This window comes from Chamaea fasciata, unplaced genomic scaffold (genome assembly GCF_029207755.1).
Source record: "Chamaea fasciata isolate MVZ Bird 193981 ecotype frontalis unplaced genomic scaffold, bChaFas1.0.hap1 SCAF_3, whole genome shotgun sequence".
NCBI lineage: Eukaryota > Metazoa > Chordata > Aves > Passeriformes > Sylviidae > Chamaea > Chamaea fasciata.
In genome coordinates this window covers 99,589,985-99,606,077 of record NW_027094088.1, presented here as the reverse complement: position 1 = coordinate 99,606,077, position 16,093 = coordinate 99,589,985, and the positions used below count along the sequence as shown (strand labels likewise).

The 16,093-nt window shown below is 44.7% G+C and overlaps 1 protein-coding gene across 3 annotated transcripts; it reads left to right on the top strand.

Annotated features, from left to right (window-relative positions):
• Positions 1–2,188: 2,188 nt before the first annotated feature.
• Positions 2,189–15,216, top strand: ODC1 (ornithine decarboxylase 1). 3 transcript variants are annotated; one of them, XM_066179924.1, is made up of 12 exons: positions 2,189–2,377; positions 5,323–5,471; positions 5,638–5,811; positions 5,980–6,152; positions 6,433–6,567; positions 6,725–6,806; positions 7,151–7,234; positions 8,502–8,664; positions 8,753–8,865; positions 9,146–9,360; positions 12,186–12,327; positions 15,136–15,216. In XM_066179924.1, exons 2-11 carry the CDS (start codon positions 5,370–5,372, stop codon positions 12,325–12,327), a joined length of 1,383 nt encoding a protein of 460 aa, XP_066036021.1. In that variant the 5' UTR covers positions 2,189–2,377; positions 5,323–5,369; the 3' UTR covers positions 15,136–15,216. The 3 variants fall into 3 exon arrangements, with proteins under 3 accessions (XP_066036021.1, XP_066036020.1, XP_066036019.1); XM_066179923.1 differs by lacking the exon at positions 15,136–15,216 and having other exon boundaries at positions 2,191–2,377; positions 5,326–5,471; positions 12,186–12,662; XM_066179922.1 differs by lacking the exon at positions 15,136–15,216 and having other exon boundaries at positions 2,191–2,377; positions 12,186–12,662.
• Positions 15,217–16,093: the final 877 nt, after the last annotated feature.

Sequence of the window (16,093 nt, the reverse complement as noted above, 5' to 3'; positions counted from 1 at the left end):
GTCAGTCAACTGGGACACCACTGGGGACAGCCACAGGCTCTTCTCCAGCCCCGGCCAGAGGGGAGAAGGTGATGGGGGAACAGCTGGTACCAGAGCTGTGTTGGAGTGCTGGGGCCAGGTGATGGCCATTGTCTTTATCCAGACCACAGCCCTTGCTTTTGAGCCAGCTCAGTGAGCAGCTGGCTCCTGTGGTGGTGGCACAGCCCTTCCGTCTCTGCCTGCTTTTCCAATGCTTAATTCCAACTCAGACTATTCTGTGATTCTGTGATCCCTGATTGTTTACAGTCAGCAGAAGAAAAATAAAATTATACCTGCTGGCCACAGAGCCAAATCTATAGGCATGTGGACCCCATTATTTGCCCTGTTAACTGGCAGGGGAGGTGGTATGACATTCCTCAGGGATTTTGATGAGTTATCTTAAAAAGGACAATGCTTGTGCAGTGGTCCCACTGCATCAGAATCGCTGTTGAGGGCAGGTAGTGTCCTGAGGATCAGCTGATGTAGGTGCTACACACTGGGATGGTTTTCCCCACTCCTGGCTGTTATTTAGAAAACCTTCCGTAATTCATATCTGGATGGGTGATGACATACAAACACACCAAGTACATATATATTTAAAATATTTTAGGATATTTTGTTCCTTCTTTCAGTAAATTATTTTAACCAAAACCAGGACCTCTGTCCCCTGACATTTCTTTTGGCTGTGTCCCAATCCACCTTTTGCTTATTATCTGCTTGATCTTGATGTTCTCCTTTATTTCAATCCTTCAAGGGATTCTTTTGCAGCCCCAGCCTGATGCCCTCCACCTACAAGCCAGCTCCAGAAGGCAGGGGCTGTGGGACGGACAAGGATATCCCATTCATCTGCTTCTGCCTGAAATACAGTGGGTTTTCCAGCTGAGCTTGGTGGGAGAGGTGGGAGGATGGAACCTCTGGGGCCAGTGAGCACAACCTTTTGATTTTGTATCTCCATGAGAGCATCCCACACCCCACAGCAGCCATCACTTTTCCCCATGTAGGATGAAGGATTTTCTCCACCTTGCAGTGCTCACTCACCAGCTCTGCAGGAGGGTAGGGGCTGCCCAGATATCTGCTTTCAGAAAGCCATTAAAACAGCCTTCGGTAAGTTGAATATGGGGAGCAGGAGCACCCTGAGCTCTGTCCTGCAGCATGGGCTGCAGAAAGGTTCCTTGCCTCTCTTACAAATGCTCCAGAGGCAGCAGGGTGTAAAAAAATCACATTTTCAGCATGGCAAGGGCAGCTCCATCCTCCCACAAACATTGACAGGGCAGGGACTCAGTCCATCTAGCATTGGGTGAGGCTCCAACTTCTTCAAGAGAGGGGGAGAGGGGCAGAAAATGTCTGTCCTGGCAAGGGCAAAAAGCACAGTCGTTCAAGGATAAACCAAAAAATGGATTGAAAGGATCAGTTGATACCTTCTTAAAACTTCCACTGACGCTCATCTTTAAAACAAGCCAGCAATACAAAATAACCTTACAGTGGAAACAGCTACCAGTGTCAGAACAAGAGCGGTTGGAAAACCTGTGGTCAGTGTCACGGAAATGTTTCGGATAACACCCTCGGTGGTCAGGGATGCAGGCAGGGGCAGCAGCATCGCTGCGGACAGCAGCCAGCGCAGAGCACAAGGGCTGCGAGAGCCGCGTAAACTGGATGGCTCTGTCCTCCCACCGACACGTCGGGTGTGACACACTCCGGGTCCCCTGGCTCAGCAGTGCTTTCCTCCAGCATCAGCCAAAGGCATCGCTTGAAGCTGCAGCCCTCCGGCCTCCTGCAGCCGCTTTTTCACGCTAGGGCTGCGGTATCGAACCGGGAGTTCCGACTCGGGGGTACCGAACCGGCGAGGACGGCGCGGGCCGTGCACCTGCTGGCAGCCGGCAGGACTGGGGGCGCGCACATCACCCCACACGCGGATCCTGTCCCGGGCGGCCCCACGGGGGACGAGGCCCGGGGTGGGGCACAGCCCGGCACGCCCGGCGCACGGCAGGGGCCGGGGCAGGGGCCGGGGCCGGGCGGGGCGGCGAGGGGCGCACGGCGCCGTGCGCATGTTCGGCCGTACGTCACAATAGCGGCGGCGGGAGCGCGCCCGGTCCCAGCCGATCGCGGCTGGTTTGAGCTGGTGCGTTGCCACAGCGACGCCGCGGCGCTATAAATAGGAGCGCGGCGGCCGTGGCGAAGCTTTGTCAGCCGCGGCGCCTCGCTCGTCCCGCCAGCCCCGCTCCTCCTCAGCCGGTCCGGCGCTCCCGCCCGGCTCCGCGCACCGCGCCCGGCTCGCAGGAGGAGGGGGAGGCGGCTCGGAGCGAGGGGATCGGCTGCCGCGGGGCTTGACAGCAGCTCCGCCACCGCTGCCCGAGGCGAGGTGAGGCGGGCGGCGGGATGTGCCGCGGAGCGGGCGGGCGGGCGGCGGGGCCGCGGCGGAAGCGGCCGGCGCGGAGCCACGTGTCTGCGGGGCCGCTGCCAAGCGGCGCGGCTCGGGCTGGGCGCCGGTGCTGCCGCCGGCACGGGGATCCCCGGCCCCGGCGGGGAGGCGGGAGGCTTCGGGCGGCTGTAAGCGGGCCAGACCGGCTCCCCGGCTCGCCTGGGGAGTATTGGCGGCGTTTCCCGGCTGCGGGGGAAGGGACGGCCCCGCCGTGGCCGCCGGGCTGTTTCCGGGGTGGGGAAAGGCAGGTGCGTGGCAGGAGCAGGGCTTGGGGCGCCCGGGCTCGCCTTTGGGCCGAGTGGCGCCGGGGCGCGGGGCGCTGCCCCCCTGCACACCCGGCGGGCACTGGCCTGGGCCGGGACCGAATCAGAGAATCACAGAGTAGTCTGGGGGAAGGGACCTTAAAGACCATCTAGTTCCAGCTCTGCCTGCGGCAGGGGCACCTTCCACAAGACACGGCCGCTCAGAGCCCCATCCAACCTGGCCTTGAATCCCCCGAGGGATGAGGAGCGAGCCCTTCTCCCGCGGAGCGCTGCGCCCCCGGGGGTCTCGGGTGGGGTCCCAGCCTCAGGGTGATGTGAGCTGTAACAAAGGTGCCCCCCGGGGCTGACAGGCGCCTCCTCGGGAGGCCGCAGTGTCAGGCTGGGCGTGCAGTGCCCCGCTGCCGAGCCGGACAGCGCAGCCCAAGGCCGGCCGCGTCAGGCTCTGCTGCGGGACCGTGGGGCTTTGCAGGCAGAAGGCGTCGGTGAGCGCAGGGCAGCCGGCCCCGTCCGTGCTCACCGCCGCCCGCAGCGCTCTGCAGGCTCCGGAGTCAGGGGCGCCTCGGGCACCTTTTCTAGACGCAGCTTGGCTGTTTGAATACGGTGCCTGGAGGCATGACTCAGCTCTGTCTGAATACAGCTGCTGAATAGGGGAATGTTCTGGAGAACAAATTCTAAATGACCGTAAATTGCCTTTCTTCTGGGGAGCTGCAGACACTTTGCACACAGTCCAAATAGAAACATACTTTGGGAGGCTACAGTTCGCACCTACATGATTGTGTTCTGTCTATATGCTGTGTAATTACACTGTAGTTAAAATTGCACAATAAGGTGGAGATGGAAAGCTTGCAGGTACTTTTTAACAAAATCTGTTGTGGCCAGTAAAAGTAATTTCCCTTTTACATGTTGAAAAGTGCTTTTCATGCAGTGCTTTGCAGAGGGGAGGTTGAACTAAATGCTTCCTCATGATAGTCACTGCTCTTAACCACAGCTGAAGTCCCTGAACTGCTTTCTGCAAAGCTGCAAGTCTATGATGGGCTACAACTTCTCCTTAGTAAAAAGCACCTTCCTGAGAAGTGTTTAATTTGCTGTTTCTTATGATCCTTTCAAAGAGGCTTTTAAGAGAAGACTTTAATCCAGTTTGTGGTAGAATTATCACTGCACGTGAATGAGAGCAGAGGGAGAATGAGGTTCAAAAGATTGTTGGGTCTATTAGCATCAAAGCTTAATCTAGTTTGAATCTCACATTTGATTTGTCTCTGATACGTGAGAAGCGATCAAAGGATGTGAAGTAGTTCTTGTTGCCGTATGTTTCTGAAGGTTGAAAAGAAGTATAATTGCTGATGTTTCAGAGTTATTCAATAAAATTAAATGAATTTTATTACAGACATACATAGTATGAATGATTTTTGTTGGTTTTAGAACCTTGTTAATTGTAACAGCTATATAACATCCTTTTTCAATTGGTTTATAGCCAGACTTTTTGAAAATAGAGGAAACAGTAGCATAACTTAAAATTAGTGAATAATTCAGAGTTTGCATAGTTTTCAATCCTAGTCTGCGTGACTAGTTTGAGTGTAAAAATTGCTGAGAAAAGGAAGAGGGCTGGACCCTGTTACATGAAATTGTCTTCCCTATGAGTGACTTGCAGTGCTGAGGTGTTTGAAAGGTAGCACACACTCTGCTTGGCAGCTTGATGGAGCATGCTGTCATTTCGTATTTAGACTACACAGTAAAAGGGTGGCCCATGGACTTCATTGATCAAGGATGGCAGAGGAGTGTGCTTTTGCTCTTAAGTTCTAGTACTCAAGGGACTTTCTACTTGACAGGTAGATTTCTGATAGCAATGAAGATTTGCAACTGACTGCTGTAAAATCCTGTTCTAAAGCGCTAATTGGGATCACTGTTAAGACTTTGCAGGTCAGAGTTACAAACCAGTCTCAAAGTGTGTATCTGCCACTCATGACAGCTGAGGTTTTCATGTAGCTTGGAGGTCATTAGTAGGACAGGGAAGCTCTAACTACAAACAGAGCAACAAGGAAAGCCCTGTTTTCATGTCTGCTTTATGCATAGTCTGAACTGTATTGAGAATCCAGTTATTTACCTCACTTGGACCTAATGAGAGTTGTTACTACTCAGGAGTCAGTAACAGTCTTGGATTCTGTTGGTAAACCCTTTCTTCTGAAACTGGTGAGCTAAAATAGTGCTTATGAGTTGTTTAAAAAAACCTAGCCATAATATTGATAGCTCTGATGTGGAGGTGAAGAAAAAGACAGCAGAAGCTTCTAGAGAACCAGACTAATAATGTCTGACAGTATTTACTTGATTAATTTTTTCCTATGAGTAGATTCAGAACATCATAGAGTTGTTGAACAGAGGAGAACTTGCCTTCCAGCTAACAAGATTATTTTGGCCTGCCTCCTTGGTTCTGATTACATCTGTCATTATGCAAGTGTCTAATCTATGCAGCTATCAGTGATCGCTGTAGGAGCTGTATATATACATTGTAAATGATACGAGTACAAATTAGTGGACACATAATGACTATATGAATCTAAATGAAGTATTGAATGTAAACTATGTGAATTCAAATTAAGTAATTAATGGTTTGGGGTTTTTTTTCAGCAGTTCATACCCAGGTCTTTTCACGTAAATCTGAAATCTTGGAAGTCATGAGTAACTTCAGCAAAGAAGAATTTGAGTTGACCTTCCTTGATGAAGGCTTTACTGCCAAGGATATCCTTGACCAAAAAATAAATGAAGTGTCATCTTCTGTAAGTAAGATGGGAAAACCACTACATTTCATGATGCTACAAACTTATAAACTAATAGAACAAGTTGTCCTTGCAAATGATCTGCAAGACAGCCCCCTCAAATGCTGACCTCTAGGCTTATCATGTTATCTCTTGTTTGTAACGTTAAGATGTGTGTTTGCTTTAGGATGATAAAGATGCCTTCTATGTTGCTGACCTCGGGGACATTGTGAAGAAGCACATGCGGTGGCATAAGGCCCTTCCTCGGGTGACCCCCTTCTATGCCGTAAAATGTAACGACAGCAAAGCTGTTGTGAAGACACTTGCTGTTCTTGGGGCAGGATTTGATTGTGCCAGTAAGGTGAGATCTCGACTATCTCCTGATCTGTGATGTTAGTATCTGTTCAACCTTACAAGACGTGTTTGTATAAAATTAAGCATAACCCAGTAGTGTTGCTTTTGTTGTTCTGATTACGTTAATCATCCACCTAGAAATATCTTCTACAAGTGTAATCTGTTCTTTCTTCAGACGGAAATACAGCTGGTACAGAGCATTGGTGTGCCTCCTGAGCGAATAATATATGCAAATCCCTGCAAACAAGTATCTCAAATCAAACATGCTGCTAGCAGTGGTGTGCAGATGATGACATTTGATAGTGAAGTAGAACTAATGAAAGTTGCAAGGGCCCATCCAAAAGCCAAGTAAGTAATGCTAATTGTCCTGATATTCTTCCTTGGGTTCCCATGATAAAGAAATATCTGCTTTATCTGAAACTTGTTCTTCATTAGTTTAAGGTGGTCTGCAAAACTGAAATAATAAACATACTTTTAACCAGTGAAATCTAATCTCATAGAGTTTACTTGCACTTTCATAAGAGATACACAGAGCAGCTTGTATCTTTAAGCTCACTCATTCTGAGATCATACATGCCTGATAATGATGTCTGTTATACTGAAACTTCTCATTTTTTCCTGTTGCTAGGTTGGTCTTGCGCATTACCACTGATGACTCCAAAGCAGTCTGTCGTCTGAGTGTTAAATTTGGAGCTACGCTTAAGACTAGCAGGCTTCTTCTGGAGCGTGCAAAAGAGCTCGACCTTGCCGTTGTTGGAGTTAGGTGAGCAGACAGTATCAAAACACAGTTGTATTAAATAAGTTTTCTTTAAATACGCTACCTGACAATAGAATTGCCTTTGCTTGTGATGACATGAGTTTATATAAAATTTCTTGATTAATTTGCCAAGTACCAACTGATATTTTGTATCTTTTTGTAGTTTCCATGTTGGAAGTGGATGTACAGACCCAGAGACCTTTGTTCAAGCCATTTCTGATGCCCGCTGTGTGTTTGATATGGGAGTAAGTCTAGTTTGACTTTATCTGGAACTACTGCTCAGCTGTTGTGGCAAAACTGAATGAAGTGTACAACTATTATGGGTTAAAAGCTAGCTAAGTCACTCACTTCATGTTGTTGGAATTTTTTTGGTTCTGGTAGCTTGCTTTGACCAGCTTGGCAAAACTCATCTACAGATGCACTAAAATTGGCAGCTCAAACTCAAATGACTGTTACTTGAACATGTGTTAGCTCTGTTTTAAGTGTTAATGAAAGTGCATTACATTACTTTTTAAACTAAAATGATAAATTATGAACTGATATAAATTATAAACTTTCCTTGACAGTGTTGCTGTTAATCTCATTTTAGGCTGAACTTGGCTTTAATATGTATCTGCTTGATATTGGTGGTGGCTTCCCTGGCTCTGAAGATGTCAAGCTTAAATTTGAAGAGGTATAGCTTTGCTAAGAAGTTCTCAAGTTGTGGAGTCTGCTTGAGTGTTGTTCTGGATTAAATAAAATCTTGATTTTTCTGTTTGTATGCAGACACATTTGCAAAAATGTGTCTGCTTGGTCAGAAACGTAATTAAGAGGAAAAGAGGAACATTTCTAAAAACTGAAAATTAGATGTAGATAATTAAATACGTAGATAAACGACTGCACAAAAAAGTCTCAAAAAAGTAAGGCTGGTTTTAACTACAGGCTTGATTCTTACTGACATACAGACTTCTTCCAGTTGGTGCTGTAGTCAGACTGAATAGATTGGCACTGCTCCGAAATAGGGTGAAAGGGTGGGGCTGAACCCATACTGTCCTTAGGGGTGGCAGCATATGAGGTCAGTGTCTGATCCAACTAGCTTTTGGATAATTTTTAAGTTGTTCAGTGTTTTCTAGTCTGCTTTACCTCAGTAAAACTCTGCTTTCAGAAGAGACAAGGGGACTGAATATTGATAGGACTTCCACTTAAAGCAGTGTTGTCACCTTGCCTTCTAACCCAAGGAGGTGTTAAATGTTACATATAAACACAAGGATACAGTAAGTTACATAAAAAGTGTTTCCTTATAATAGTGTGAGCTAACATTGTAGCACTTCTGGTACCTCCTAATGGAGTCTGGCTTCTCATAGTGCAGTATGGGAATAGGTGAGGCATCAAAAGCAAATTATGTCATTGGGCTCCACGGCATGATACAGTCATGTTGGGGTTGGAGGCAGCTTCATGATAACTTTGGAACCTGGAAATAACTGATCATGAAGTCAACTGAATTGCAAGTATGATAGTAAAGCCCTTTGTTTGCTTATGATCCCATGAGATGACATCTTTAGGATTTAGTAAGCTGTGGAATAGCGCATAAGTAGCAGCACTACAAGTGGTCTACAAATCAAATTGGAAGTGTGGGGACTTGGAGGGCATTAATCGTGGTTCAAAGAGCCTAGGAGGGGTGATTTCCTTCAGCCTCAAACATGACCTGTTTTGTTACTTAAACTTTAGGCTGGGAGTGATGTCTGCTCTTGTTACTTTGTATAAATTTAATTGCAAACAAGATTTTGAATTGGAAAAAAAAGCAAAAGCAGTCTTTAGAAATTACAATAGATGTTAATACATGTTACATATTTCACTAGTATGTAATTTTGAATTTGAGGATCTTACTTCATCTCAGACTTCTAAAGTAGCACCTGAACAGCTGCTGAAATTTTAATACTGGCATCTGATTTTTCCCCTAGATCACAAGTGTAATCAACCCAGCACTGGATAAATACTTTCCTTCAGATTCTGGAATAAATATTATTGCAGAGCCAGGAAGATACTATGTTGCCTCAGCATTCACACTGGCAGTCAACATCATTGCAAAGAAAATTGTGTTAAAGGAGCAAACAGGTTCTGATGGTATGTTAATCGAGACCTGGTCTTAGATCTAGCCAACTGTGTGTTTCTTTCCAAGACTTTTTCTCACTGGTGTCTCAACTTCTTCCAGATGAAGATGATGCAAATGACAAAACTCTTATGTACTATGTGAATGATGGGGTCTATGGATCATTCAACTGCATCTTGTATGATCATGCACATGTTAAGCCAGTCCTGCAAAAGGTATGCCTGTTCAGAAGTATCACATACTAGTCACATATCACGGGTGTAGGAGAGTCCTTGTGACAGCAGTCACTTCTCAGTTCACTGCTCCCTTCATGTTGCCAGACTTTGGCATTTAACTTAGGAAGTATGCAATGGAATCAACTCAAAGCCAGAGGTGAAGAAGAACCTGCAAGCAGCTCTTCTTTCCTTCAGAGGTGGAATGTTACACTAACTATGATACTACTTCTGGAAGCTCTGGTTTGATAGTCGAATAATTGAACTCCACTCTCTTCTTTAGCGGCCTAAGCCAGATGACAACTGCTACTCCTGCAGCATTTGGGGACCAACCTGTGATGGCTTAGATCGGATCGTTGAGCGCTTTAATATGCCAGAGCTGCAAGTTGGTGACTGGATCCTCTTTGAAAACATGGGTGCCTATACTGTTGCTGCAGCTTCTACTTTCAATGGATTCCAGAGGCCAACAATACACTACGTGATGTCAAGACCAGCATGGTTAGTAACTAAATATTTTGATCCATCTGTACTTCTGAGATCACTGTAATAAATAGCTCATATCAGCTGATATGACAAACAGGGGTAGTTTTGGTTCCACAGCTCTTGTAAAACCTTCTGGTGTGGAAGAAGGCAGTGCCTCTGAAGGTTTTTGCTGTATGGTTAGAAAAATGCTGATGCTACTAATTACTTTTCTCTGTTTTACATATTTATAGGAGAGATGTTTTTAAAGGGGTGTAATGTTAGGAGTCTTCATTAATCTGGATTCTAGCTAGTGTTTTCACTATTGCACAGCATACAGAAACATTATGAATTCTTTACATTTAGCTTCTGTGACTAGTAATCAGAGACCAGTTAATCACAGCTTTAATACATTGTCTTCTAAATTAGTACCTTACTAAATCCTGATGCAGGGTCATTCAACAGTGTTGCTTCACAGTGTGATCTCTATGTTTGTTTGAGAGCTATTCCTTGGTTTAGGTTGAGCTCTGGCTCAGTGCTCAGTGCAGAGTGCTAGATCTCCATGGGAAGTTATTAAACAGGTAAGCAAAGAAAGCAGGACTACCTTTTAAGGGCACGGATACTGTGAAACTGCAACTTAAGCAGCAGTTTAAAGTAACTTGAGTGCTCTGCAGTGCAACAAAGATTTCACCTTCTATAAAAGTGGGGTTTCCTGTAAGAGGAAGCCCTTACATCTCTACTGGTATCTGCCTGCTCAGCTGGCAGAGGGCTTTTGGGCAGAAGTGTTTGCCCTAAAGCATGAATAGTTCTGATCTGGAGTTGTGTTTGAATTTATTGAAAATCTTTGAATTCAGGCGAATTCCTGAAATAAAAGTTAGTGGAAGCTTCCTCTATTTTCCTACTAACCCTGCCGGTGAAGCAGGGCTTGTATTGTTTCTTTACCTTAGTGAAACCTCGGGTCAATTGAAGCATTTTTCAAAACACATGATGAAGCTTTTAGACTTCCCTTAACATTCCAAAACTGTGTCTAATTGAACTAAATATGGCTCTGCAGGAGAATAATTAGCTTTTTCACTGTATCACTAGGTTGCTGTTAAAATTTAATACTTGGCCTGAGGCATGCTGAGCTTAATTGTGCAAACATAAGTGTCATCCAAGGCCACAGCAGAGCTCTCTTTCAGCCCTATGTGTGTTTCTGTTTTGGCAAGACAATTCTGTGATAAAGGCTGCCCCTTAACTGAGAGGCGTGCATCAATGAGATTATGGTGCAGATCTTACTAGGACGGGCAAAAGTCTTTTGGAATTTCATTCACATATTGTAAAGGCGTACAACTAAATTTGTGGCTAGAAACTGTGAAAGATAAAGAACAAGATGATTACATGTGTCCAAGTAAAAACTAGAAATACATGAGGAGCCATGCAGTAGCACAACTGTTTGCCTTGCATATCTAAGATAACTAGAACTGTAAGATGACACCAAGGTGAGTGTTGCTGTTGACACACCTGAGGGATGGGATGCCACCCCACACCTAAGGGACCTGGACAGGCTTGAGAAGTGGGACCATGGGAATCTCACGAGGTTTACCTTGGTTTAACCAAGTGCAAGGTGCTGCACCTGGACTGGGGCAACCCCTGGTATGAATCCAGGCTGGGGGATGAACAGATCCAGAGCACTCTGGCTGAGAAGGACTTGGGGTGCTGTGGGTGAGAGGCTGGACATGACCCAGCCATGTGCCCTTGTAGCTCAGAAAGCCAAACATGTCCTGGGCTGCATCAAAGGCTGCATGTGCAGCAGGTGAGGGAGGGGATTCTGCCCCTCTGCTCTGCTCTGCTCTGGTGAGACCCCACCTGCAGGGCTCTATCCAGCTCTGGGGTCCTCAGCACAGAAAGGACATGGACCTGTTGGAGCGAGTTCTGAGGAAAGGCACCAAGATGATCAGAGGGATGGAGCATTTCTGCTATGAGGAAAGACTGAGAGAACTGGATTTGTTGAGCCTGGAGAAGGCCTTGGGGTGACCTTATTGCAGGCTTCCCATACCTGAAGGGGACTTACAGGAAAGATGGGGCAAGATTGTTTGCAAAAGCACATAGTGACAGGATAAGTGGTAATGGTGTCCAATTGAAAGAAATGTCCCATTCCTGGAAGTGTTCAAGGTCGGGCTGGATGTGTCTCTGAGCAACTTGGTCTAGTTGGAGGTGTCCCTACCCATGTTGGAGGGTGGGGGGTAGAACTAAAACTTGAAGGTCCCCTTCCAACCCAAACCATTCTATGAACTAGGTCCAAAAACTTAGTCAGCTGAAGTTCTTCTGAGGCTGTGTTTTAGTACAACTCATTGTCTGAATATGGAAGGAGTTTAATGGTTTTTATTGGTCTGCTCAGCTCTCGTATATTCCTAGTCTGTTATCCATACTTTTTCTTGATTCAAGTTACCCAGTAATGTGAGGGTGTTGGATAAGTGGCAGTCAAGTTGTCAGGGATTTTCACATCTGAAATTCTGAACTGTTGATCACTAAGTCAGTAAATCTGTATAGCAGATTTCCTGTATAAATGAGGTATACAGGTGTAGCTACAGGTGTATATAGGTGCGTCTTTGCAGATCTAAGTCCTACACAGAAATGGTAAAATCAGCTTGGTATTGGCACTTACACTAAAAGCCTAGCCAGCCACAAGTGGCCTGCATAGATTCTACAGTTTTTTTATTTTTCCCCCCCCCATGATGATAATGTCTGGATTGTAGGTAATGCATAAAGAGTTCATTTCATACTCATTGGCAATTAAAAAAAATGTTTTACCTTACATTTATAGGTAGATTGCAGTGAAACAGTTTTTGACTCACTCTATTGTTGTTTTTTTTTCTTTCTAGGCAACTAATGCAGCAGATCAAGGAGCAAGGATTCCTAGCTGAGGTGGAGGAGCAGGATGTTGCTAGTCTGCCAGTCTCTTGTGCCTGGGAAAGTGGAATTGAACATCCAGCAACTTGTGCTTCAGCTAGTATTAATGTATAGGTAATATTTAGTAACTAAGTGCAAGATTAGTCATTGAATTTAGGGCATTTGGGGGACTGTTAACTTAATTCTTGGTAGAATTTTTAAGTGTTTTTTTAACATTTAGGTTTGGCATAAATGCAAGAAAAATGACTAGGAGATGGGTCACAATTATCTGTGTTCCTATGGAAACTATTTGAATATTGTTTTATATGGATTTTTATTCACTTTTCATGTATGCTACTAAAGACTGACCCTCAACTGTCAAACAAGTATTTGTAGCTTGTGTATGGCAGAACGGGCTAAGCTTAGTGCTTTGTGACCTACCTGTTTTAAAATAAAGTATATTGAAATAACTGGTGCTGTGTTTCATTAATCTGTAGAAAATTAATGTGTCATGCATGGCTCTTATAGCATATATGAGGGCAGACCAGATGCTGCAAGCCCAGAATTTACTAATAAATGGATCTGCCCTACCCTTGCCCTCCCAACTAAAGTGAAGGAAACCCTCAGTGGATAGGGGAACGGAATTGTCTTTTTTCATGTGTGATTAGGAGAAGGTTGTCTGCCAACAAATCAAATACTGTGTGAATTCACATTTTTTACACTACTGAGCATGTGTGTAGCAAGTTGCATATTGCAAGTTCAGTGCAGTGCTGATTTTCTGCAAGTTAGTCTACAAGTGCCATGGCCAATGCTGGTGGCTGTTTATAAATATATCTAGTCATTAATGAGAGAATACAGCACAGGCTCTGTGACTGGCACTCTGCTTGTTATGTGTGTAAGAACTAAAATATGTTACAGGAAAAGCCAGGAAGCTGAAACTGTGTGGCTGACAGGCTCTTTGACCTGTGTTGCCTAGGGCTTTAGTATAAAAGTATAAAAGAACATCTTCTGTATGTGCAAAATTGAGGGCTTATTGGAAGCTCTTATTTAATGCTATGAAAAGATGTGCTACCATTTTGACTTTGGATTAAATGTGATAATGACACCAAGGAGTAAATACTAATACAGGGGCTGTTGGTAATAAAATAGTCTCCTTACTGAAGCAAAGTATTCTGACTTATGTTTAACCTATGTTAGTTTGCTGCCACTTTTTATACTAAAATTAGAAAATGTTTCTGGCAAACGAATTGGTCCTAGAGCTGGATGTGGTCTGTTTGCCAGAAGGTCCTGGACTGCAGGCATGCCACAGCAAATGCCTGATGTGTAAAGAGAAAGATCTTAATGTACCAAGTAAATAGCTTAAGCTTTACCTAACTCGGAGTAAGTGTTGAAATTTGGAGAGTTGTCAAAAGGTTGGCATTGCTGATAGAAACAGTGGCTCTAGCAAGATGAGAAATAAAGTTGTTTTTGTACAAGCAGCTCTGAAAAGTAATGTTTAAACCTCTATTCTGTGCTTCCAGCAAAAACTCTACATTAGCTGAACTAGGAGGGTAAACAAGAGTGATGGTACCTCATTCCTGAGTCTCTTGAAGCATCCCAAGTGATTTTTTTGATTTTCTTTATTCTGACCTTCAAGCTTGTGATTGAAATAGCACTTGCCTTTATTCTTATGCATATGACAAGGTTCAGTACATACACATAGCGGAGTCATAGCCTTAATCTCACAGAAACTCACTGCATCCAAACCAGGGTTTCCTTTAGCTTCTCCAAATTCAACTGGAAACTTGATGGTTTTTACATGTAAACAGGTAGTAAATGGTAACCAAATGTTAATACCGTAACAATTTCACATCTAAATCTTGCTCTGCCACAGCTAAGTACATATGAACAGGTATGCAGAAATACTCTTGAGAAGCTGCAGTTGTCTAAAAGAGATGTAGCTGCTTTTTCAAAGTGCATATTTGAAGGCTGGGGCTGTTTTGAGTCAGAAGGGAGTTCATCTTAGCAAGACCTTTTGTGATTACCTGCACTAGCATCTAGTGTCCTGGGCAAGTAGCACAGTCTGCCTTCCTCTACTCACAGCCAGTGGAGACCATCTCCAGCAGGTAGTTTAAAGGCAATCTCTTATGGAAACTGAAACTAAATATTGAGCTTCACTGTGAGGAGATTGGCAGACTACCAATTAATTTCTTCATCTGCATTTAACTTGATTGGTTATTTTTGCTATTTCACTGGGTTTTGTGTCAAGAATCCAAAATTTACAACTCTACAGGAGGCCAGGACTGTGAAAACATGCTAACCAGCATTTTGATCAATGTGATGGTCCCCAAAAGGCATGTAGCTGACTGTAGTTCTTTACCTTTCTCTCCTACAGCAGGTATATCATAGACTTGGCTGATGCTCTCTAATCCATGTCTAGCAAGTTTGTCAAGGGTTTAAAAACAGCTAATCTGAAGCATCTTCTGTGTAAAAAATTCCCAATGGATTTTGCCAAGGGACTTTTAGTACTTTCTGGGAGCAATAGGTGTTTACAGTAATGCTGGTGTGTCTTTAAGCAAGACTTAACTTTCTCAGGTTATGCTGAACAGATGTTCTGTGCTTTGGGATACTTCATCTCACAGCTGCCTGGCTCCTGGCTTCCATAGAATCTTAGTTGCCCATTTGTTAATTGATTTTAAAATAGCCCAAGTGACAGCATTTGGCCATAGGGTGACTGTGGGTATTCCCTACAATCCACAGTAGGGAAATTTGTTTATAACTGGCATCTGGAGTGAGGACCATGTAGGACAGTAAAGATGCAACAAAGTAATCAGTGAGCTCACATGGTTTAGTTTGGCCTCCTCTTGATGGCCTTTTGGGACGTTAAAGCCTTTGCTCTGTTTTGCTGTGTTTATTGATCAAATCCAGTTGTTCTAACTGCACATCTTAATTATTCCTCCCTAGGGCAAGCTTGTCTGATACAGGAGGAAGGGAGGAGCTGCATGCCAGAAAAATTGAGATCAGCTGCATCTGTCTGATATAATTAGCTCAACAAATATTAAAGTTGGAGCCAAGAATAGCCTGTGCCTTTCAGCTTGCTCCTTGCTGGCCTTGCCTCTGTATGGTGCTTTGTCTGTCTCACTGTGGGCTTTGCTGGCTCATGAGCAGGGACTGTGGCATCCCTGCTCCAAATGTCCCTGGTACTTGCTCCACTTGCTGGCACCGGTGATTCTCTTGGGATCACACATGTAAAAAGAAAGCAATATCTGAGGAAAATACCAAGACATCTGCCTGAGATGGCTTCTCATCACCCCATTTCTCTTTTCTGAATAGTGAAGACACTTGAGATCTAACTTGAGGTCTTAGCTGGGACCATATGTTTAGTCCCCATGTAGCCATACATGTAATGTACTGGAGTTAAGCTGACATTCTTTGGTGCAAAGGTTGTTTCATATACCAAAAAAAAAAAGCTGAGAAACACTTTTCCTTTGGAATTACATGCAGAGGATGGAAAACCAAAGGTGGATATGTTTTAGGAGAGATTGGAGAATACTGACAGCGAGAGGAAGTAAGGGACAAGGGGAAGTTGCTGATGTCAGTGTAGCGTGGGGCAGAGACCCTTTATCTTACTGCTTAACCATTTAACTCATGTTTTACTTTTTAAGCTGCTGTCATCTAGGCTACCACATAGGCCTTGCAGACAAAGTGTCAGTGCACCATTTGCCATGGCAGAGTCAATTCTGCCGCCTCACCTTCACCAGCAGAGAAACCAGAGCTGGGAGCAGCACTGAGCAGGAACCCCATTACTCCACCTGCAGGAGCAGAAACAAACCTGGAGCCTGGTGGGAGCTCTTCTGCCACAGACCTCATCCCCAGAAGCTACTGTCCTTTAAACAGGTGTTTTATAGCTAAACACAGAATC

Coding starts and splice junctions, on each gene's coding strand:
- ODC1 (XM_066179924.1), top strand. CDS start 5,370: ATGAGTAACTTCAGCAAAGAAGAATTTGAGTTGACCTTCCTTGATGAA. Junction 8,866..9,145: donor TTAAGCCAGTCCTGCAAAAG/GTATGCCTGTTC, acceptor TCTCTTCTTTAG/CGGCCTAAGCCAGATGACAA. Junction 9,361..12,185: donor GTGATGTCAAGACCAGCATG/GTTAGTAACTAA, acceptor TTTTCTTTCTAG/GCAACTAATGCAGCAGATCA.